Source organism: Lepisosteus platostomus, chromosome 24 (genome assembly GCF_059453375.1).
Source record: "Lepisosteus platostomus isolate fLepPlt1 chromosome 24, fLepPlt1.hap1, whole genome shotgun sequence".
Classification (NCBI taxonomy): Eukaryota; Metazoa; Chordata; class Actinopteri; order Semionotiformes; family Lepisosteidae; genus Lepisosteus; species Lepisosteus platostomus.
In genome coordinates, this window is record NC_142634.1 from 3,475,634 (window position 1) to 3,500,092 (window position 24,459).

The window sequence follows — 24,459 nt, forward strand, 5'->3', positions numbered from 1 at the left end:
GCACATGGAGATCTGTAGTAACTGAGATCTGTGCAGAGAAAAACACCTAACAACGGGTGCAGGGCCGAATTAGGCCAGTACCCACTATTGATAAACATACAGAAAAAAGTATTAAAGTATTGGCTACACCTAAAAAACAGCGACCTAAATTCCTACCACCACAAAGCCCTGCTGAGCCAGGAGCTGAGCCCAAAACAGAGCCCCCTGAGCCAGCTGGTCCTGAGGCTCACTGACCTGAGCCACACCAACCCTAACCAGCCTCAGGACAGCACTGCTAGAGCACCACAACCCAGACTCAACCACATCACAGCACAGACCAAACAGCAATATCTCACACACTGGGACACACACACACACAAACACAACATAAACTGGAATGCTACAGAACCCTAAACAAGCAATACACACTAGTTGAATATTTGACCAAGATAAGAAACAGCAAGGAAAAACAGACCCTGACGAAGTACAGGCTCAGTGACCACAGCCTGGCCATAGAAACTGGGCAACACAGGCAGACCTGGCTGCCCAGAGAGGACAGGCTGTGCTCCCACTGCCAGCGGGGAGAAATAGAGACAGAGGTGCACTTCGTACTGCACTGTGACAGATACTCTGGGATTAGAGAAACAGTCTTCCCTAAATTCAGAAATCTAATCCCACAGTTCCCACACCTGCCAGAATCACAACGGGTCCCGATCCTACTGGGAGAGGGAGGAGGGAATTTTATGATATGTCTTTGTTGTAAATGTGTGTAATATGTCTGTAGATTTTATTTTATCTTTTGTTTTGTTTCATGTTTTATTTTTTTGCTTTGGCAACACTGATTGTACTCATCGGTCATGCCAATAAAGCATCTTGAATTGAACTCAATTGAATAAACCTTCATACATTCAAACAGTCCTCTGTACCAGTGAACTGGTGATAATCTGGACAACTATCTCGTAAACTCTCTTTTATACTCCAGCTTTTAATGCTGTGTAATTTAATGTGTCAATAGGTGTGCACCCGTCTCTTTTGTTTAGTTGTAGAGCACTTGGGGGATCATGGAAGTCGCGGTCACGTGCAGTTTTCTACATCTAGACTACATCTTCCAGAATGCCTCAGTATGTTTCGTTTCCGCTTCAAAAGCGGTGGGAAAATTCAACATGGCGTCTCCCAGTGCTGCACGGAGTGAGCTGGATTCGAGTAGCGAGGAGGACGAGGAGAGGTTCCGGGAGGCAGCTTGGACCTTTGAAACTAATGGGACTACTGTCCGAAAGCCGGGTACGGAAAACCGTCTGTTCGGGACCTGAGCCTGGTACTGCAGGGGGCGGGTGTGCTGGCAGAGGCTGGAGTGAGCGTGTTGACGAATGTGGTACTGTTCAACGATGTCAGTTTGCTTCCCTTAAACATTTAATATGTCTGCTGAAGGAAAGATCCCAATATCCTTTTCAGCATGTTTAATGTTTTTTCATCTCCGGAAGGACTGATGCGAAATTACTGACCTTGATCATTTCCAGTATTTTCTGACGTGCAAAAGTCGCACATCATAGGATCATAGTATCTCTTAAACTCTCCAGTTACACCTGATGCGGGAATCAGACCGAATCGGAAGCTCAATTGATGATGATGATGATGATTATTAATACTCTAATATCATTCATCTCGTCCGGGATGCTGTGCGGCGTTCTGTCTACAGTTCGAGATGAGCCGGTCTGTCTTGTACAGTACCTGTGTCTGGTTAATCAATATATACCGTTTTATATTGTACTTTGCTTTGTAATTCCTGCTTATGCTCGCTTGCTTGTTAACGGCGTGAATGATTCTCTTCGCAATGCGATAGTTTTAGATTGACTGCACAGGTCTGCTCTGCCTGGAGCTGACAGGTTGGCCCTGGTGCTCTGGATGAATGGCAGACCTGCAGGAAGACTCCCAGTGCGCAGCAGTGTGCTCAGTCCGGGCTTTATTATGAGTTCCACACTGCTCATCCGAGCAAAAAGGCAGGTAAACCCTGGAGTGGATCAGACTGCTGTGCACTGGGAGTGGGAGGCCACACACTGCTGGGGCTGTCTGTGGAGCTGTGTGGGCTGATGGCCATTGTAATGCTGTGTTCCCAGGAGGAGGTGCTGGGGAGCAGAGGAGTGGGGTGCCTGTGGAACAAGCAAGCCGGCGGTATGTCTCACCTCTTCAGTCCTGCTCCCCCCCTTTTTAAAGCTTTTTATTTGAACAGAAATACAATACAAACAAGAGTACATAACATAACATATCAAAAAACAGTCAGGGGTACGTATTACAATACAAACACACATTATGAAAAAGGTTTAAAGATAAAGTCTGCACTGCTTTCATGGATTTATATTTCGAAATAGTCTGCAAATAAGCCTTTACGTCTATTTCATCTATTTATGTCTTAGCAAGCAGCCATATCACCCTGCAGCTCACCACCGGCAGCCCCCAGAAGCCCAGCAGTGTGAGCCTGGTCAGTACCTGGAGGGGAGACTCCTGGGAAAAACTAAGGCTGCTGCTGGAAGAGGTGTTAGTGGGGCCAGCAGGGGGCGCTCACCCTGCAGTCTGTGTGGGTCCTAATGCCCCACTATAGTGACGGGGACACTGTACTGTAAACAGGTGCCGTCCTTCGGATGAGACGTAAAACCGAGGTCCTGACTCTCTGTGGTCATTAAAAATCCAAGAGCGTTTCTTGAAAAGTGTAGGGGTGTAACCCCTGCGTCCTGGTCACATTTCCCCTTGGCCCTTACCAATCATGGCTTCCTAATAATCCCCATCTCTGAACTGGCTTCATTACTCTGCTCTCCTCCCCACTGATAGCTGATGTGTGGGGAGCGTTCTGGCGCACTATGGCTGCCGTCGCATCATCCAGGTGGATGCTGCACATTGGTGGTGGTGGAGGGGACCCCATTACCTGTAAAGTGCTTTGAGTGGAGTGTCCAGAAAAGTGCTATATAAGTGTCATATAAAGAAAAAGAAAAATATATAAGAAAAAGTGTAAGCAATTATAATTATATTATAATTTCAAACATCGGACTCTTTCCAGACCCTTTCACTTTTTTATATATAATAACATGCCAGTATAATAATTAAGTCAATTACAAACATTTTTTAAATTATTTCCAATGGGATTGAAATTCAACATAACATTCTTTAAAACGTTTATCAATATTGGCCTCTTTAATCTAAGTTTGCAAATCAATCCAGAAGCTTTTTACCTTGGGACATAACCACAATAAATGTTGAATAGTTTCAGAGCTGTTTTGTCAAAAAACACAGTTATCATCTATATTAATTTTAATATTGCACAACAAGGGTCTTTACAGGGTAAATGCAATGAATTATTTCATATGAAACCTCCTTAACCTTATTAGTTCTACAATATTTATTAGACATCATCCAATTTTTTTTCCCAATCAATCCATTTTCCAAATGAGGAATTCCAATATACTCTAACTGCGAGGATATTGTCAACTTGCAACAGGGATCTTAAAACCTTATTACATCCAAAACTCAAAATATCCTTTCCTTGTAGTCTGATATAAGCTGTATATTTTTCCATAGTTTCTAATGGACTACTATTGCTATTACTTAAAAGAGTCAATACTTCCCTAGGGTTCACATTAATTACAGTGAAATATTGATCAGAATTCATATAAATATTATATCTGTTAACAAAGTTGGTGTAATTATATATTTCACCATTAACATTGATTAATTGTTTAGCTCAAATTATACCACTTTTGACCCGATTTTCAAAAAACAAAGTTTTGTTACTAACTTTAATATATCTATTGTTCCAGATGGTAAATCTATGAGGGGGGAAATTATGTTTATACATACGTGACCATGTAAGAAGTACTTGTTTATGGAAACTGACAAGTTTCAAGGGGAGTTTTCCAACGTCAAAGTTACACTCTATACCCCCTACTTCTTGAAATATTAAGTTAGGAATTATATACCATATACTTTGCTTATTTTTAAAATAATTTTGTATCCACTTTATCTTAAAAACAGCATTAGATGTCCTAAAATCTAAAGCATTTAAGCCCCCTTCTGTCTGTGGACAACAAAAAATATATTTTTTAAGATAATAGATAGATCCTTTATTAATCCCGTGAGGGAAATTGCAGTGAAACAGCAGCCTGACTCAGTCAGCACAGCACAGCACAGTGTGACAAAATGATACAATAATACAACAACACAATACAGTCAGTACAGTCAGTGAGAAGTGCAGTAAAAAGTAAACAAATGGAGTATACAGATTTGATCACAGTACAGAAGATACAAAACAAACCAGATTGTATAGTACACAAGAAGATGTATTGTACATTATGAATATATTGCACAAATTCATCTTTAGTCCAAAAACAGGCCAGTGTTGCCCCTGTCCAGACACACAGTGGATGAGTTGTACAGTCTTGTGGGAGAAGGCAAGAATGACCTCCTGTAGCACTCCCTGTTGCACCGTGGTTGGATCAGCCTATTGCGGCGCGTGCTCTTCATTCTCACAAGCATGTCATGGGGGTGGGAGACGTTGTCCATGATGGCCATTCATTTGGACACCATTCTCCTCTCAGCCACTACCTCCAGGGTGTCTAGATCAGACCCAATGACAGAACTGGCTCTTTTGATAAGCTTGTTCAGCCTGTAAGCATCCCCTGCTCTAATCCCAGAGCCCCAGCACACCACTTCGTAGAAAATGGTACTCGCTACAACCGACTGATAGAACATATGGAGCATCTTACTACACACATTGAAGGACCTGAGCCTCCTCAAGAAGTAGAGTTTATGTAGATGGTCTCAGTGTTTAGTCCATTCCAGTCTATCGTCAATGTGCACATCCAGGTACTTGTATGAGTCCACTATCTCCACGCCACTCCCATGGATGTAGACAGGTGTAGGTTGGACCCTCTTCCTCCTGATGTCTATCACCAACTCCTTTGTCTTTGCCACATTCAATTGCAGGTGGTTCTCCCCACACCACAAAGCTGCTGACCAGTTCTCTGTACTCTTCCTCCTGCCCACCCTCAATACATCCCACAATTGCAAAGTTGTCTGAGAACTTCTGCAGATGGCACGACTTTGGGTTGTACTTAAAGTCCAAGTATAGAGGGTGAAGAGGAACGGAGAAAGAGCTGTTCCCCGAGGAGCCCCTGTGTTACTCACTACCTGTTCAGACGCACAGTTCTACAGTCTCACAGACTGTGGCCTGCCTGTCAGATAGTCGGTGATCCATGAGATCATGGACTTGCCCACTTGCATCTCCCCCAGCTTCCTTCCTAGCAATAAGGGCTGGATAGTATTGAAGGCACTGGAGAAGTCGAAAAATGTAATCCTCACAGTGCTGCCAACCCTCTCCTAGGCCCTTTGCAGCGTGTAAATGATTGCATCTTCCACACCAACACTGGGCTGGTAGGCGAACTGCAGGCTGTCCAGTGATGAGCTAACCAGGGGTCTCAGGTGGGATAGGACCAGCCTCTCCAGTGTCTTCATGACTTGAGAAGTCAGTGCTACCGTTCTATAGTCTTTGAGGACGGTGGGGCAACCTTTCTTTGGTACCAGGACCAGGCATGATGTCTTCCAGAGCACAGGGACTCTCTCCAAGCGCAGGCTCAGGTTGAACAGGTGCTGGAGCACTCTGCTCAGCTGGTCAGCACAAGCCCTCAGAACTCTGGGACAGACGCCATCTGGTCCTGTGGCCTTACCCTGCTGAAGCCTCCTCCACTCTCTCTTCACCTGGTGGGCTGTCATGGGAGAGATAAACCCTCAGACTTAGACAAAAGTATTCAATAATTTAAAGAAAGGTCTCTTAACAACCATGAGTCAGTTTTTTTTCTAATGATTGTATAACAAGAGAAAAGTTTAGATCCCTTCTAATTTTTGGATTTTTGGAAATCTTAATACCGAGATATTCAACTACATCTTTTACTGGAATATTGCATATGGATAATACGTCACATTTCCCAAGAGCCATGAGTTTACATTTTTTTATATTTAAAGAGAGACCAGATACAGAGGGAAAAAACCTGTAAGCACTTAATTGCCTTCTCAACCTCCGTATGGTTCCTTAAAAAACGTGTTGTATCAGCCAGTTGGGAACACTTAATCTCTTTATCCTGTATTTAAATACCCTGAAACACATCGCTTTTAATATGAGTAGCCATAACTTGTGTAACCAACAAAAACAGGAATGGGCTTATGGGGCATCCTTCGAATGGGTCGAATTCCCCCAATCAATTTAAAATCTGTTTGAGGTCCCATGAGCCAGTTTAACAGAACTATTACTTTTGTTGTACAGTGTTCTAATTACCTTTGGATATATTCACCAAAGCTAAAAAAGTTGAAGGTCTCAAAAATAAAGGAATGTTCAATTGTCTAAGGCCTTATAAAAGTCCACAAATAAAATAAAGATGTCCTGAATAATAAATTCGCTGTAATCTGTAAAATCAACTAAATCGAATATTGTTACATATATGTCTTCCTTTCATAAAACCTGACTGTGACTCATCAATAATTGAGTCAAGGCCTGTTTTCAGCCTCCCTGCAAAAATAGATGCAAGAATCTTTCCATCATTATTAATCAAAGTAATAGGCCACAAGGGATCTTTATCTGGGTTTGGGATTATAGTTATTAAACCCTGAGTCATCGAGGCTGGTAAGACTCCCTTGTCAATTGATTCCTTGAAGAAATTCAACCAGATCATCTTGAAAGGTTTTATACAATTCCAGTGGGAAGGCCATCATTACCAGGAGATTTGTCCACTTTGAGCTTACTCATACCTTTCTTAATTCCGAGAATGGATATCTCTTTATCACAGATGGCTTTAAACTCTTTATCTATGGTTTTTATGTCTTCTTTTAAGGATTTTAAAAAATCACACATTTTATCTCTAGAACGTTCCTTACTAGCATATAGCTTACCATAAAAATCTGATACATATTTTGAGATTTCTATGGGGCTGTGAGTTTCACAGCAAACTATGTTAAATTTACTAAGAGATGTATATTCTCCAATCTTTTTTTCCAAATTATACAAATATTTTGAGTTTTTTTCACCTTCCTCTAACCATCATCTCCTGGACCTAACAAAAGCTCCGTTTGCCTTTTCTGTGTACATAGTTTGTCAAATTCAGCTTGCGGAGTAGCTCATTTACATGCAGCTGTTTGATCAATATTGCTATCATCAATAATATCACAAATTGCCTAAATTTCCTCTTTCTTTATTCTACTAGATCTTGCAACTTCTTTACTTTTTTAATAGCAATTGATCTTATCTTATATTGAATAAATTCCCAATTTTTGCTGTATGAATTTGTTAATTGAGCCCACTTCCAATATGTTTGTATAATTTCATTTTCCCAATAAGTTTTAGACATTTTAGGATCATCATTATTGCTCAAATTAACAGAAAGATAAATTGCTTTATGATCAATCGGTACTGATGATTCAATAGCGGCCTTATTAATCTGTCCTTCTAATGAGTTTGAAATTAACCAAAAATTAATTCTTGACTGTTTAGACCTGTCCTTATTACATCATGTGACCTCCTTTAGTCCTGGATGTTTAAATCTCCATACATCAATAATTCCTCAGCCTTGACATCCTGTACAACTCCATATCAGGAGGGGATGATCTAGCAGGTATAAGGAATCTGTCCATCACAACATCAAAAACTGTATTAAAATCTCCCCTAAAATAATCTCAATATCCTGAAACTTGTCTTTCATTTTATTTATCTCTACTTCAACTTCAAGAAACAAATTGCTATTATATTGCTTATTGTTGGAAAACATCCCCAGCAAAACATTTTCCCATCAAGAGCCACTGTAATAATTATCCATCTGCCAAATTGATGAGCTTTACTACTAACATTACCTTTAAATGTACCCTTTAATATTGTAACCCCCGCAGAATGATTACTACCAAATGATTACCAAACATCACTGCCCCATTTACTCTTACAGATATTCAAACCCGAAGAACAAGCATGTGTCTCTGCATTAAACCTCTTGCAAAACCTCGTTTGGTCAAATCATGCAGGTCTTCGCTCGTCTCCAGAGCACATCCCGAGTAGATCTACCGGTGAACTGAATAATCGTTGTTCTCGGATTCCTGCTTTGTTCCTTCTGTCCCAGCCTGTGGACAGTATCGCCATCAGTCTGAAGTCTGTCCTTCTTTTGGAACCACAGCTCCATGGATGTCGATCACTGTGTGTTTGATGTCCTCCTCCGTCTCCTCGGGAACACCATGCAGCCTCAGGTTCCATCTCCCGCCTCGTGTAACCTCTGCTCCAGCTCAGCTGTTTTGTGTTCCTTTGTCTTAGTCACTTCCTTCACTGCTTTCATGTCAGGCTTTAAGTCCTTTACTTCATTCAACGTGAACTTTATTGATATTGTTAAGGTTTTGATACTTATCGAGTTCTTTCGAATTAAGTCCTCCAGATGATCTGATCTCTCATTAATTTTCCTGGAGAGGAGCACCACGATATTATTCTGCATTTCAAGCAGAAACGGCTCCTCTTTCATCCTCTTCATGAGAGGTTTTTCTGGAGTGTTGGGCTCAGCATCCATGTCGAGCAGCTGCTCCACTTGTGGGTTGCTGGATCCCCTCTCGCTGTTACGACACTGTAGCCACGGTAAATCTAGGACTCTATGCAGAACCTGGTCGAAAGCCAAAAACTCTGGTTTAGCAAAAGCCAGTTTTACTTAGCCAAATCGTGACAGACGCAGATCGAGAAGCCGAAGGATCAGGAAATCGAATGCACAAAGATTGCACTTAATGGCAAGGAAAAAGAGTTCCACTGGTAAACCAAGACTGAGCCCCGTGATGATAATAATAATAATTGCTTACACTTCTATAGCACTTTTCTGGACACTCCACTCAAAGCGCTTTACAGGTAATGGGGATCCCCTCCACCACCACCAGTGTGAAGCCCCACCTGGATGATGCGACGGCAGCCATAGTGCGCCAGAACGCTCCCCACACACCAGCTCTCAGTGGGGAGGAGAGCAGAGTAATGAAGCCAGTTCAGAGATGGGGATTATTAGGAGGCCGTGATTGGTAAGGGCCAAAGGGAAATTTGGCCAGGACGCCCGGGTTACACCCCTACTCTTTTCGAGAAACGCCCTGGGATTTTTAATGATCACAGAGAGTCAGGACCTCGGTTTTATGTCTCATCCGAAGGACGGTGCCTGTTTACAGTATAGTGTCCCCGTCACTATCCTGGGGCATTAGGACCCACATGGACCGCAGGGTGAGCGCCCCCTGCTGGCCCCACTAACACCTCTTCCAGCAGCAAACTTAGTTTTTCCCAGGAGTCTCCAATCCAGGTACTGGCCAGGCTCACACCTGCTGGGCTTCAGTGGGTTGTCAGGTGTGAGTTGCAGGGTGATGTAGCTGCTGGCTGCTGGTGATAAGGGGATTCATTCTTAAATAGCTTTAAATAGTCTGTTGCCGAGGTGACTGATTGGATAATTAACCAATACGTCTGCGTTTGTCAAAATTGGCGGAGGCTCATGCCGGATTATTCAACTCGGAAAGAAAAAAAAAGTAACTCAACTTGTTATCCAAGTTATGACTATGTCAGGAAATGACATGAAAACACTCATGAAATTAACATATACATTTAGTGAACCTTATCAGACATCCGAATCAAAACAGCTCCCCTCTCACACTTCCTGCTGCCCTGCCCTGCCCTCTCACACTTCCTGCTGCCCTCCCCTCTCACACTTCCTGCTGCCCTGCCCTGCCCTCTCACACTTCCTGCTGCCCTGCCCTGCCCTCTCACACTTCCTGCTGCCCTGCCCTGCCCTCTCACACTTCCTGCTGCCCTGCCCTCTCACACATCCTGCTGCCCTGCCCTGCCCTCTCACACTTCCTGCTGCCCTGCTCTGCCCTCTCACACTTCCTGCTGCCCTGCTCTGCCCTCTCACACTTCCTGCTGCCCTCCCCTCTCACACTTCCTGCTGCCCTCCCCTCTCACACTTCCTGCTGCCCTGCCCTCCCCTCTCACACTTCCTGCTGCCCTGCCCTGCCCTCTCACACTTCCTGCTGCCCTGCCCTGCCCTCTCACACTTCCTGCTGCCCTGCTCTGCCCTCTCACACTTCCTGCTGCCCTGCCCTCTCACACTTCCTGCTGCCCTGCTCTGCCCTCTCACACTTCCTGCTGCCCTGCCCTCTCACACTTCCTGCTGCCCTGCTCTGCCCTCTCACACTTCCTGCTGCCCTGCTCTGCCCTCTCACACTTCCTGCTGCCCTGCTCTGCCCTCTCACACTTCCTGCTGCCCTGCCCTCCCCTCTCACACTTCCTGCTGCCCTGCCCTGCCCTCTCACACTTCCTGCTGCCCTGCCCTGCCCTCTCACACTTCCTGCTGCCCTGCTCTGCCCTCTCACACTTCCTGCTGCCCTGCCCTCTCACACTTCCTGCTGCCCTGCTCTGCCCTCTCACACTTCCTGCTGCCCTGCTCTGCCCTCTCACACTTCCTGCTGCCCTGCTCTGCCCTCTCACACTTCCTGCTGCCCTGCTCTGCCCTCTCACACTTCCTGCTGCCCTGCTCTGCCCTCTCACACTTCCCTGGGATGTTTTGCAGTGTGAAGATTGATGCCCATGAGCATGATGGGAATGTGCTCCAGACAACCCCTGAGTTCCGGGCTCATGTTGCCAAGAAGCTGGGAGCCTTGCTGGACAGGTGAGCCCTGGGCAGGGCTGGGAGGCGCCCCAGATCAATCCAGGGTCCCTTGCTGACACCCAATTGTGTGTGTCGTTGCAGCTGCATCACCGAGGCGAAGAGCTCGGAGCCCTGGACTGACAGAACCACTCCGGATGCAGAGGATGGTGAGGGGCGCAGGCTGTTTCCAGCGTGAGTGTGTTCTCCTGCGTGGGCAAGCAGCTGTGTTGGCATCTGTGTCCCTCTGTCTCCGTGTCTCCAGGTTTCCGGCTGTTCTCCACCTCCGTGCCCGGCCTGCCCAGCGCGCCTACAGAGGCCTCGCGCCCTGCAGCCTCACAACACCCCTGCGCCAGCTCCAGGTGAGACTGTGTGTGTGCCACTGTGTGCTCCCGTCCCCCCCTCTCTTGGCCACTGTGTGCCCCCCTCAGCCACTGTCCCCCACTGCCCCTCTCTCTCTCAGTAACTGTTCCCCTCTCTCCTGCAGTGAGTCGGACTCTGAGCTGGAGTCCAGGGTGAGAGAAGCCGCCGTCTCGCCCGGAGACCTCCTGCGGTGCTCCGTCTGTCCCAGCATGCCCCAGGACAGGGAGGAGGGTGAGGCGAGCCTGGGAAAGAGGAAGAAGAAGAGGAAGAAGAAGCTGAGGCCAAAGGGAAATGAGGGTGCGAGTGAGGAGGAGGAGGAGAGAACGGAAGTGCTGCACCCCGTCCGTCCGGAGAGGGAGAGGAGGAGGAGGGTGGAGGGCGAGAGAGGAGAGGAGCAGACTCCCCACGGGAGCACCCCCCCGCCAGGGTCGCGGGACGGGAGCACAAGGAAGAAGAAGAAGAAGAAGAGGAGGAGGAGGGGTGATGAAGAGGCGCTGCTGGTGGACTGACGAGCTCTCTCTCCTGTCCTGGGACACGAGCCCTGCAGGCCGACAGACAGCGCACAGATGTGCGGGCTCTGGCCTGTGCTTAGGCTTGTGTTCAGGTCTGCATGTTGGTCTGTTGAGGGCCATGCTCAGGCCCGTGCTCAGGCCTGACCCGTAGTCTCCCGGAACGCTGCGCAGTGGGGGTCTGTGTGTGTGAGGAAGAGGAAGGGAGAAGAGACCTTGTCAGGCCCTGCGTGATGTACTGGCCTGGTTGTGCCAGCTCCAGTGCTGCTGTGTTGGTGTCTGCTCTGTTTTGTGCCTGTTGTTGTGAGATTACAACCCTCCAGAATTTAATCCTGTTATTCTCATGCCATCGAAAATAAATAATATCTTTTTTGGATAGTAGGCATTTCAGAACTGATTTCATTTAACATGTTATAATAACAAAATGATAGTTAAGGGATTCCAGAATTAATTTATTATCGGGAAGAAGCTGTTAGTCAGATGAGCAGATGGGCAGCAGGCGTCCCAGAGTCTCAGCTAGACCGCCAGGAGAGCCCACACTGCAGTTTGTGACTGGCTGAGCTCTGCCAGCATGGTGGTGGGCTCACTGCACTCCTACAGCTCCTTCTGTGGGCCAGTGTCAGCTCCCGGGGCTGGCACAGAGTGTCTGAGTGTCCTGCTGGTCGGACTGGGCAGATTCCAGAGGAGCGGATACATCCTGCTGGCCGGACTGGTGCAGATTCCAGAGGCGGGGATACATCCTGCTGGCCGGACTGGTGCAGATTCCAGAGGCGGGGATACATCCTGCTGGCCGGACTGGTGCAGATTCCAGAGGCGGGGATACATCCTGCTGGCCAGACTGGTGCAGATTCCAGAGGCGGGGATACATCCTGCTGGCCGGACTGGTGCAGATTCCAGAGGCGGGGATACATCCTGCTGGCCAGACTGGTGCCGATTCCAGAGGCGGGGATACATCCTGCTGGCCGGACTGGTGCAGATTCCAGAGGCGGGGATACATCCTGCTGGCCGGACTGGTGCAGATTCCAGAGGCGGGGATACATCCTGCTGGCCGGACTGGTGCAGATTCCAGAGGCGGAGATACATCCTGCTAGCCAGACTGGGCAGATTCCAGAGGCGCAGATACATCTTTCTGGCCAGACTGGCACAGAGTCCAGAGGGGGGGATACATCCTGCTGGCCAGGCTGGGCAGATTCTAGAGGGGAAGATATGGCCTGCTGGCCAGGCTGGGCAGATTCCAGGGGGGGTACATCCTGCACAGATCTGCGATGATGGACGGGGGACAGAGCCACTGAGATGCTCCTTGCTCTGTCTCGGCAGCTGTTCTGCCTCAGTGGCTCCCCCTGGAGGTCCAGAGGTAGCTCTTTTCAGCCTGGCTACTGTGCAGAAGAGACGATTTGTGCAGGGATGTAGGAGTCGATGTCCCCAGGCTCAGGGGAGAGGAGGTGAGGAGGTGGGGGCTCGCTGGGCTGGGAGGTGTGGTACAGCTCAAGACTCCTTGAGGACACTGCGCACAGAACGAGAGGGTTAGACAGGAGAGCCAGGCCACTCAGGACACTGGGGTATCCCAGCTTGAGCCATGACGATAATACTGGGATACCCCTGATTACTTCGCCATAACCCTGGCAGAGTGTCAGGTGTGTTACCTGTGACAGGTGAGCTGGTGTGCAGGTGGAGCGAGTCTTGCTGGGAGACCATGTGGACGGCCGGATCTGACTGGCTCTCGGGATCCATGGTCAGAATCTGCATGAAGAGGTCAGTCAGCAAACACCTTTGTCACGGTCAGACCATGGTCAAGACTTGGACAGGTGTCCTATTACTTTCCTGTGTAACCTGTTTCAGCTGTGATGGGATATCTGTGCGTCTACTAGGGAGCTGATACCTGTCTCAGGTGTGCGTGAAGTGTTGTTATTACTCTATATCTACTCTATATCTCTAACTGTGTGCCTCAGGCATGCTGTTACCTGTACAGGTGTGTTATTACCTGTGCTGGGCATGTTGGTGTGTATATGGACTGCCATGTCTGACTGTGTGCCTCAGGTGTGTTATTACCTGTGCTGGGCATGTTGGTGTGTATATGGACTGCCATGTCTGACTGTGTGCCTCAGGTGTGTTATTACCCCTCAGGTGTGTTATTACCTGTGCTGGGCATCTTGGTGTGTATATGGACTGCCATGTCTGACTGTGTGCCTCAGGTGTGTTATTACCCCTCAGGTGTGTTATTACCTGTGCTGGGCATGTTGGTGTGTATATAGACTGCCATGTCTGACTGTGTGCCTCAGGTGTGTAATTACCTGTGCTGGGCATGTTGGTGTGTATATGGACTGCCATGTCTGACTGTGTGCCTCAGGTGTGCTGTTACCTGTACAGGTGTGTAATTACCTGTGCTGGGCATGTTGGTGTGTATATGGACTGCCATGTCTGACTGTGTGCCTCAGGTGTGTAATTACCTGTGCTGGGCATGTTGGTGTGTTTATAGACTGCCGTGTCTGACTGTGTGCCTCAGGTGTGCTGTTACCTGTACAGGTGTGTAATTACCTGTGCTGGGCATGTTGGTGTGTATATAGACTGCCGTGTCTGACTGTGTGCCTCAGGTGTGCTGTTACCTGTACAGGTGTGTAATTACCTGTGCTGGGCATGTTGGTGTGTATATAGACTGCCGTGTCTGACTGTGTGCCTCAGGTGTGCTGTTACCTGTACAGGTGTGTAATTACCTGTGCTGGGCATGTTGGTGTGTATATGGACTGCCGTGCCTGACTGTGTGTCTCAGGTGTGCTGTTACCTGTACAGGTGTGTTATTACCTGTGCTGGGCATGTTGGTGTGTATATAGACTGCCGTGTCTGACTGTGTGCCTCAGGTGAGCTGTTACCTGTTTGACAGCAGTGAGGCTGGCCAGCGTGCCGATGCCGCTGGTGTCGGTGATGACCATGGCCTGGGGGAACAGGCTGGAGTTGGGATACTGGGGCAGCTCAGGCTTGTGTCCATACACTGGGGGAGAGACAGCAGACTGTGTCACTGCGATGGCAGGTGCTGGGCTTAACAGACGTCTCGTTTGACGGTTACTTGACTTATTTATGGCTCTGTGGAGCTGTCTACACAAGGGTGGTATCTGTGTGTGTTCCCTGTTACTGTCCAACAGGAAGGAACAAATGGCTCCATCGTTTATGGGATACTTCGTGAAAAAGATCTGCTGGTTATTCCTGTGGAAAGACATTTTGTAAAAGAAGCATTGAGCTAAAACTCTCAACTGGGGTCTAGCTCTGACTGACCAACAGGGGCATCAGACCTTGAACCAGGAGGGGGCGCAGTTCAGGGACAAAGTACAGTGACCTGAGTTTGTTCAGAGAAATACGATCGTGAGAGGCAGCCAGAGGTGGAATCAACTCCTCTTGCTACTTTCATCACTCAGTAGCTCATCAATCCCAGAATCTCAGCTAGCTGGTTCTTGGATGATCCCGGAGAACAGGGTTCAACAATTTGGCGGGGAAGTTCATCCCAGAGACTCTCACACCTTGGCCTTCCAGCACCCTCTCTCCTGTCCCGGACTCACCGTGTGGGGATAGTTGAGCCATGGTAGCCATGAAGGAGCCTGGGCCCATGTGACTCGGGAACTGCTGCATGATAGGTTGTTGGTGGGAGGTGTGGATCTGCTGCTGGAAAGGGATTGGCTGGAGGGTGGTGAGCCCACCCCCGACACTGTTAATGACAGTCTGGGGCTGAGTGGAGGCCAGACCTACGAGCAGACAGAGAGAGAGACTGCTGCAGTAGATGATCAAACTAACAGACTGGCACACTGAGGCACTGAGAGACTGATGCACTAAAAATCGGAAGACCATTACTGATTACAAAAAAGATACCTGGTTTGATTGTTAGTAACTAATTAGTCCAATACTGTATGTTATTCTGTTGCCAGTTTCTTCTGAAGAAGTCCACTGAGATGACAAAAGTCAAAACCAGAGAAATTCAGTTCCTCCAGCCTGTCAGTATATGACACTCCCTTCAGACTAAAGAGACTCAGTTCCTTCAGCCTGTCAGTGTAGGACACTCCCCTCAGACTAAAGAGATTCAGTTCCTTCAGCCTGTCAGTGTGGCACTCCCTTCAGACTAAAGAGACTCAGTTCCCTCAGCCTGTCAGTGTGGAACACTCCCTTCAGACTAAAGAGACTCAGTTCCTCCAGCCTGTCAGTGTGGACACTCCCTTCAGACTAAAGAGACTCAGTGCCTCCAGCCTGTCAGTGTGGGACAATCTTTTCAGACTAAAGAGACTCAGTTCCTCCAGCCTGTCAGTGTGGGACACTCCCTTCAGACTAGAGAAAGGCTGCTATGTAGACAGGTGTCAAGCAGTGAGATGCCTGTGGTTACCAATGAGCAGCGAGGACTCTCCTGGCCCCAGGCTCACCACGCTGGGCAGCGAGGCCATGATCAGGCCCTGCGCGGGGGTGGGCGAAGAGGGGGACAGGCCATGCAGCGCAGTCAGGGTGCTGACTGGGGGCAGCATGCCCCCGCCAGAGCCCCCACCTGCCCCTGCGCCTGCTGTGGACACTGAGACCTGCGAGGGAGAGGGGGAGGGCAGTTAGAGATACAGGCCGGTACATGACGGGGTCTGCTGCACCCGGGGCTCGAGTCGACAAGTACCGGTCTGCACGGCGCCTCCAGCAGGGCATGGCTGACCTCCAGCCGCCCCCCCATGCTCTTGTCTCCATGGTGATCTCCGCTCGATGCCATGTTCTGATTGGCCGTCGGCTGGCTGTACTTCACCCCTGGCATAGAGAGAGAGGCAGCAGAGGGTTATGGGCAGGCAGCAAGCCGCTGACAGTTTGCTCGGCTCCAGGAAAGGCAGGTTGCTCAGTTTTAGGGGGCTCTGGCCCTTTGGCGAGCCAAGGGGAGTTGGGTTACCATGGATGGGGCTGTCCGTGCCGCCAGGCGCTGTGCCGCTGGCCGAATGCCCGGGGTAGGAGCTGTCCAGCGCCAGCTTGTGGCGGAAGGCCTCCTCTTTACGGCGGTTGGCAAACCAGTTGTAGACTCGCACCTCCGTCACCAGGTTCGAGCCCAGCCCGGCCAGCTGGGAGGGGGACACCCCGCGCTGCAGGCACTCTGCCCTGGGGACAGAGGGCGATGGTGAGGCGCTGGAGGGTCTCTCTGCGGGCCCGCCCCTCCACTCACCCGCCCTCCTCACCGGTTACACTCCTCCACCAGACTCTCCCGCTCCTCCTTGCTGGGGTTCTTCTGCCGTTCGTACGCCTGGAACAGGATCTGCTGGGAGGCGGGGCCCCACTTGAACCTGTTCCTGCGCTGCCTCCTGCTGCCCGGCTCCTCGGGCTCCTCCCCCACCAGCAGGCCGCGGCTGGCGTTGCTGAACTCTGGCAGGGAGAGGGCAGAGAGGCCGGCCGCTGACGCCGAGAGTGGAGGGAGCTGCTGCCGGCGCCCGGTCCGCGGCGGGGACGCACGGGGGTACTTACGCTGCGTGATCTCGCCCTGCTTGCGAACGTACCAGGTGTAGAGTGCCGCCCGCTTCTGGCTCTTCATGGGCGTGCCCTTGTTCAGGTGCTGCGACAGGTGGGACTGGTTGAGCCCCGTCGAGTCGACCACCTCCCTCTGCGGCAGGTTGTGCTGCTGCATGTAGCTCCTCACCAGCTTGGCCACCTGCCAGGGGTCCTCCCTGCTCACAGATAGGGCACCGGGTCACGGGGGGCACCGAGGCTCAGGGCACCGAGTCACGGGGGGTACTGAGCCTCAGGGCACCGAGCCTCAGGGCACCGAGTCACGGGGGGCACCGAGCCTCAGGGCACCGAGCCTCAGGGCACCGAGTCACGGGGGGCACCGAGCCTCAGGGCACCGAGTCACGGGGGGCACCGAGCCTCAGGGCACCGAGTCACGGGGGGCACCGAGCCTCAGGGCACCGAGTCACGGGGGGTACCGAGCCTCAGGGCACCGAGCCTCAGGGCACCGAGCCTCAGGGCACCGGGTCACGGGGGGCACCGAGCCTCAGGGCACCGAGTCACGGGGGGTACTGAGCCTCAGGGCACCGAGTCACGGGGGGTACTGAGCCTCAGGGCACCGAGCCTCAGGGCACCGAGTCACGGGGGGCACCGAGCCTCAGGGCACCAAGCCTCAGGGCACCGGGTCACGGGGGGCACCGAGCCTCAGGGCACCGAGCCTCAGGGCACCGGGTCACGGGGGGCACCGAGCCTCAGGGCACCGAGTCACGGGGGGTACTGAGCCTCAGGGCACCGAGTCACGGGGGGTACTGAGCCTCAGGGCACCGAGCCTCAGGGCACCGGGTCACGGGGGGCACCGAGCCTCAGGGCACCGAGCCTCAGGGCACCGGGTCACGGGGGGCACCGAGCCTCAGGGCACCGAGCCTCAGGGCACCGAGTCACGGGGGGCACCGAGCCTCAGGGCACCGAGCCTCAGGGCACCGAGTCACGGGGGGCACCGAGCCTCAGGGCACCGAGTCACGGGGGGCACCGAGCCTCAGGGCACCGAGTCACGGGGCACCGAGAGACGAGGGGCAGAGAGATGCAGAGCAGAGAGACACGGGGCTCAGAAACAGGAGGCAGAGAGACCCAGGGCAGAAAGACGGGGGGCAGAGAGTCGGTGGCCCTCAGTGTGTTTATTGACATGTGTGAGAATCACCCAGGCGCTGCAGCATGTTTGCGGAGAGAGAGATAAGAGAGAGGCTGCAGGTCAAAGTCCAGCTCGGAGGCTCTTCCTGGTAAACACCTCACACAGCTCCTCTGGCTCCTCCAGTGTTCATCTCCAGGTCACCTGCACAGCCAGCACACCTCTCTAACACTACCTTCCATTAGAACTGACCCCTCAGACTTGGGTTCGAATCCAAGGTGTGCTCATACATGTGTCCTGGATGCAGGGGAGGGAATTCCTGCAAACTCGCACGCTGGTTAGTGATCAAAGGTTTGTTAACCAGGGAACAAGAGAGGAGTGAGTAATTAACAACCACCCTGAGACAGAGAGAGGGGCAGGAGCATCTCTGTTCAATCTCTTCAACGTTGTCCTGTGAGCTGGGTGTTTCCCTGAGGTCTGGGATCAAGGACAGATCATGTCCACCTATAAGAGTGGAGACAGACCCTATCAGCTTCCGGGGCACCTGTGTGAACAGTAACTGGGAGATACTGCAGTATCATGAATGCCTGAATTCAAGCTTTCATTTCTGAGCAATGTTGTGACACTACATGACACAGACATCAAGTTCCTGCTCTACATGGATGACTTGGTCCTGCTGTCGCCCACAGAACAGGGGCTGCAGCAGAACCTGGCACTGCTGGAGCAGTACTGTCAGACCTGGGCGCTGACAGTCAATCTGGACAAGACCAGTGTTGTGGTTTTCTAGGAGAAAGCCAGACCTCAGGGAAACGGGTATAAATTCACACTCAACAACACATTGGAGCACACATCCAGCTACACATATCTCAGTCTCACCATCAGCTCTTCTGGGAGTTTTGACCTGGCAGTGAAGGCACAGGGAGAAGGCACTCAGGACAGAGCTCAGAGAGAGGAGAGAGTGAAAGGAGAGGGGCTCAGAGAGAGGAGAGAGTGAAAGGAGAGGGGCTCAGAGAGAGGAGAGAGTGAAAGGAGAGGGGCTCAGAGAGAGGAGAGAGTGAAAGGAGCGGGGCTCAGAGAGAGGAGAGAGTGAAAGGAGAGGGGCTCAGAGAGAGGAGAGAGTGAAAGGAGAGGGGCTCAGAGAGAGGAGAGAGTGAAAGGAGAGGGGCTCAGAGAGAGGAGAGAGTGAAAGGAGCGGGGCTCAGAGAGAGGAGAGAGTGAAAGGAGAGGGGCTCAGAGAGAGGAGAGAGTGAAAGGAGCGGGGCTCAGAGAGGAGAGAGTGAAAGGAGAGGGGCTCAGAGAGGAGAGAGTGAAAGGAGCGGAGCTCAGAGAGAGGAGAGAGTGAAAGGAGCGGAGCTCAGAGAGAGGAGAGAGTGAAAGGAGAGGGGCTCAGAGAGGGGAGAGAGTGAAAGGAGCGGGGCTCAGAGAGAGGAGAGAGTGAAAGGAGCGGAGCTCAGAGAGAGGAGAGAGTGAAAGGAGAGGGGCTCAGAGAGGGGAGAGAGTGAAAGGAGAGGGGCTCAGAGAGGAGAGAGTGAAAGGAGAGGGGCTCAGAGAGAGGAGAGAGTGAAAGGAGCGGAGCTCAGAGAGAGGAGAGAGTGAAAGGAGAGGGGCTCAGAGAGGGGAGAGAGTGAAAGGAGCGGGGCTCAGAGAGGAGAGAGTGAAAGGAGCGGGGCTCAGAGAGGAGAGAGTGAAAGGAGCGGAGCTCAGAGAGAGGAGAGAGTGAAAGGAGCGGAGCTTAGAGAGGAGAGAGGAGAGAGTGAAAGGAGCGGGGCTCAGAGAGGAGAGAGTGAAAGGAGCGGAGCTCAGAGAGAGGAGAGAGTGAAAGGAGCGGAGCTCAGAGAGAGGAGAGAGTGAAAGGAGAGGGGCTCAGAGAGGGGAGAGAGTGAAAGGAGCGGAGCTCAGAGAGAGGAGAGAGTGAAAGGAGCGGAGCTTAGAGAGGAGAGAGGAGAGAGTGAAAGGAGCGGGGCTCAGAGAGGAGAGAGTGAAAGGAGCGGGGCTCAGAGAGAGGAGAGAGTGAAAGGAGCGGGGCTCAGAGAGGAGAGAGTGAAAGGAGCGGAGCTCAGAGAGAGGAGAGAGTGAAAGGAGAGGGGCTCAGAGAGAGGAGAGAGTGAAAGGAGCGGAGCTCAGAGAGAGGAGAGAGTGAAAGGAGAGGGGCTCAGAGAGAGGAGAGAGTGAAAGGAGCGGGGCTCAGAGAGAGGAGAGAGTGAAGGGAGCGGGGCTCAGAGAGAGGAGAGAGTGAAAGGAGCGGAGCTCAGAGAGAGGAGAGAGTGAAAGGAGCGGAGCTTAGAGAGGAGAGAGGAGAGAGTGAAAGGAGCGGAGCTTAGAGAGGAGAGAGGAGAGAGTGAAAGGAGCGGGGCTCAGAGAGGAGAGAGTGAAAGGAGGAGAGAGGAGAGAGTGAAAGGAGCAGGGCTCAGAGAGGAGAGAGTGAAAGGAGCGGAGCTCAGAGAGGAGAGAGGAGAGAGGAGAGAATGAAAGGAGCGGGGCTCAGAGAGGAGAGAGTGAAAGGAGCGGAGCTCAGAGAGGAGAGAGGAGAGAGTGAAAGGAGCGGGGCTCAGAGAGAGGAGAGAGTGAAAGGAGAGGGGCTCAGAGAGAGGAGAGAGTGAAAGGAGCGGAGCTCAGAGAGGAGAGAGGAGAGAGGAGAGAGGAGAGAGTGAAAGGAGCGGGGCTCTTACTGTAGCAGCTGCTCCACCTCTGCCCTCTGCCTTGCTGCCTCCTCAGGACTCAGGCTCTCCAGCTCTTTGAAGATGGGGGGGGCAAACTCCTCCTCTCCCTCCTCTGAGCTGTCGCCCTCCCCCTCCACAGGGCCCCCGTCGCCCGCCTCGGCCCCCAGCCCCCCCCCGGCCTGCTCCAGCTCCTCGGCCGCCTGGATCAGGATGTCCCGCGACAGCCCGGACCCCAGCAGGGCCCAGACCAGCTGCTCCTGCAAGCCTGTCAGCCTTGCTGCCATCGCCGGCCGCGGGGCTGGTTCCTGTGTGTGCCGGAGCGCCGGAGCCACAGCCCGTCCGCCTGTCCGCCTGTCCTGACTGGTCTCCCCTCCTCACTCGGCACAGAGTGAACTTCGCACCCTCCCCCGCCCCCCCGCCTGCACAGGACAAAGAGCAGGGCAGCTGTAAAACACAGGCTGACACACACACACACACACACACACACACACACACACACACACACACACACACACACACACACACACACACACACACACACACACACACACACACACACACACACAGGGGCGATACACTGACAGGTGAGTGAGTCTTGGCCCTCCCTCAATTTCACAACAAACTGACCATGCTCATTTCCGTATCAATGTACACAATTCTTATGGTGAAACGCAAATCGTGAGCTCTAACTGCACCTTCCTGGGTGGCTGGATGAGCTTGCCAGCTTCCAGTGCTTGATGAGAACAATGTTACAGACAGTTGTGTACATCATGGCACCCTGTTGAGAAAATGTACTCGATGCAGCTGGTGCAGTTTTGCATGGAACCACAAGAGGGTGCACACGCCACCATAACTTCTTAGAAGCGAAACTGCGCAGGGTGCAGTTGTAGGCTTTGGCCGCCAGTGGTCACCTGACACGTCCTTGGACCAACAGCATGGGTGTATTTCACAGCTTCTAAGAATCAAATCTTGGGGAAAATTCTGTGGCTGTGTTCTTTTGTAAACTAAGACTGAAAAAGAGCTACTTTTGATCAAATAAAATACAAAATCAGACCACTTAAGGTATAAAAATAGATGAATTGTACACTTCAAGACGGGTTGAGATGGAGTGGGCAGAACAGAATCCAGAAGTCACTGAGGGTGAGGGGCAAGGTGATGCCTTTGACCTGGAAGAGATTGTTGGCACAGTGCCTGCTGGGTCATTCCACCAAGGACATCTGACATTGAGCAACTAGTTTATTAACTGAACCAGAAGCTGGATCATTGATATACTCCAACCAGTGATGTGACAAATCACAAATGATATACACATTTTTTTAAGTGAATATTTTAATGACGAGTGAATGGTTCTTTTTATTGGTGGAAGAAGTCAGAAAAAAAATGCGACGACAAAAAAAGAAAAATATGTTAACTATTATTGCAAATGACTCTTTTGTCTCCCACTGTTCTCCCCTTGATCTAGGCCTCTCTGACCACTTAGCTATTCATTTCAATCTGGAATTACCTGTTTCTAACACTCCCCCCCCCCACGCTCTGTAAATTTCCGTAACTGGCAATCAATTGATCACCCAAGGTTTGCAAATTCTGTTCTGTCCTCCTTATCTTATTTCTCTTCCTCTGACCCTCTAGAGGACAAAATACAGTTACTTGACAGTGCTCTTTTATCTGCCCTCGACACCTTTGCTCCTTTAAAAACTCAAACCATCTCCTTCTCTCGCCCTGCCCCCGGTACAACGACCATCTGTGATCCATGAAGGCCGCCTCTCACAAACTTGAGCGTAGGTGGTGTCTATCTGGCCTAAATGTACATTATCAGGTTTGGAGAGATTACTTGTCTGAATATAAGGTTACTACAGAGTCTGCTAGATCCACCTACTCTCACATCATTGAAAATCACCAAAACAACCCCAGACATCTTTTCTCCACCATCAACAGACTCCTCAAGCCAAACTGCCCCACCACATTACCTGCCTCATCGCAACTTTGCAACACATTCTTAGATTTCTTTAGTTCTAAGATTGACAACATCCGGCATCACATTCTCTCCACTACACATATCATTTCCACACCTCCTCCCTCCTCATCCAACTTCTCTGGTTCCCTCCTCTCCAGCTTCTCTCTTCTTGACTTAGCATCCCTCAATAAACTAGTTACACGCATGAAACCCACCACATCTATTTTAGATCCCATTCCCACCACTTTATTCCAGTCCTGTTTCTCTTCTCTCTGTCCCATTGTCCTCAATATTATAAATCAATCCTTGAGCACCGGCACTGTACCAACGGTCCTCAAAACTGCTCCCATTACCCCGGTGCCAAAAAAGCCGAGCATGGCTCTCGACAATCTTAACAATTTTCGCCCCATCTCCAACTTACCCTTTCTTGCAAAAATTCTAGAACGTGCTATCACACTTCAGTTACATAACCACCTCATGACAAACAACCTTTTCGAACCCCTCCAATCTGGCATCCGTCAACTTCACAACACAGAAACTGCCCTGGTCAAAGTCACCAACAATCTCCTAATAGCTTTTGATTCTGGTTCTCTTTCCATACTCATCCTTCTTGATCTCAGTGCTGCTTTTGACACTGTTGACCATAACATCTTACTTTCTCGTCTTGAGACTGTCTCTGGAGTGTCTGACACTGCTCTCAAATGGTGCAAGTCTTACCTCACTGATTGCTGTCACTTTGTCTCTCTTAATGGGTACAAGTCTGAAATTGGTCTTTTTAAGTCTGGTGTCCCCCAGGGCTCAATACTGGGCCCCTTGCTCTTCAGCATTTACATGTTTCCACTTGGTCAGCTTTTAAGATCACATGGCCTCAGCTTTCATTTCTACGCTGACAATACTCAAATATACATCCATACCAAACCTGACACTGATGTGGCTGTCTCTATTCTATCTAATTGCATCTCCGACATAAAAATTTGGATGACCCAAAACTTCCTTCGTCTTAACTGCGACAAGACTGAAGTCATGCTTATTGGCACCCCCCATCAAGTTCGTAAAGCCAGTCCTGTAACCCTATCTGTAGATGGTTCTATACTTGAGCTTCAATCTAAATTGAAAAACCTTGGGGTTATATTCGATTCTGGCTTAACATTCGACCCACATGTGCAGCATACTGTCAAAACATTTTTTTTTCACTTCAGAAATATCTCTAGACTACATCCTATGCTATCACTAACTCTGGCTGAAAAGCTGATCAACACATTTATGTTCTCTTGAATTGACTACTGTAATGCTCTACTTGCTGGGGTATCTAAATCTACTTTGAACAAACTGCAGTACGTCCAAAACTCAGCAGCCAGAATCCTGACCAGGTCTAGTGCAAGTGATCACATTACTCCTATCCTGGAGTCCTTGCACTGGCTTCTGGTCAAATTCCGTGTGGACTTTAAAATCCTCCTGCTCACCTATAAGGCTCTACATGGCTTGGCACCTCAGCACCTGTCTGAACTATTATGGCCCTACTCCCCACCTCGCAACCTCCGCTCTTCTAACTCTGGTCTCCTTACTGTCCCCCCAGGCCCATCTACAGTCTATGGGTGACAGGGCCTTCTCCTGTTATGCCCCCAAGCTCTGGAACTCTCTGCCCAAGGATATCAGAGAGTCACCTTCTCTAAACTCCTTCAAATCCAGACTCAAAACCCTGTTCTTTAGAAAAGCCTTTACTTAACTGGTTCTATTCTTCACCCCTCTGCTTTTCTTAGTA

The 24,459-nt window shown here is 50.4% G+C and overlaps 2 protein-coding genes across 5 annotated transcripts; one reads left to right on the forward strand and one right to left on the reverse strand.

Moving 5' to 3' along the window:
* Window positions 1-1,116: 1,116 nt before the first annotated feature.
* c24h12orf43 (chromosome 24 C12orf43 homolog) lies at window positions 1,117-11,902 on the forward strand. Of its 2 annotated transcripts, XM_088617932.1 has the most exons (7): window positions 1,117-1,260; window positions 2,094-2,148; window positions 8,175-8,244; window positions 10,575-10,673; window positions 10,755-10,819; window positions 10,915-11,011; window positions 11,137-11,902. In XM_088617932.1, the coding sequence occupies exons 1-7, from the start codon at window positions 1,237-1,239 to the stop codon at window positions 11,519-11,521; spliced, it is 795 nt and encodes a 264-aa protein (XP_088474058.1). In that variant the 5' UTR covers window positions 1,117-1,236; the 3' UTR covers window positions 11,522-11,902. The 2 variants fall into 2 exon arrangements, with proteins under 2 accessions (XP_088474058.1, XP_088474057.1); XM_088617931.1 differs by lacking the exon at window positions 8,175-8,244.
* A 50-nt stretch (window positions 11,903-11,952) lies between these two features.
* On the reverse strand, window positions 11,953-21,139 carry hnf1a (HNF1 homeobox a). Of its 3 annotated transcripts, XM_088617929.1 has the most exons (10): window positions 20,753-21,138; window positions 16,979-17,178; window positions 16,696-16,879; window positions 16,416-16,618; window positions 16,155-16,279; window positions 15,882-16,068; window positions 15,070-15,252; window positions 14,389-14,507; window positions 13,165-13,261; window positions 11,953-13,025 (listed from the first exon to the last, which is right to left on the reverse strand). In XM_088617929.1, the coding sequence occupies exons 1-10, from the start codon at window positions 21,025-21,027 to the stop codon at window positions 12,895-12,897; spliced, it is 1,704 nt and encodes a 567-aa protein (XP_088474055.1). In that variant the 5' UTR covers window positions 21,028-21,138; the 3' UTR covers window positions 11,953-12,894. The 3 variants fall into 3 exon arrangements, with proteins under 3 accessions (XP_088474055.1, XP_088474056.1, XP_088474054.1); XM_088617930.1 differs by lacking the exon at window positions 16,696-16,879 and having other exon boundaries at window positions 17,011-17,178; window positions 20,753-21,139; XM_088617928.1 differs by having other exon boundaries at window positions 16,696-17,178; window positions 20,753-21,139.
* Window positions 21,140-24,459: the final 3,320 nt, after the last annotated feature.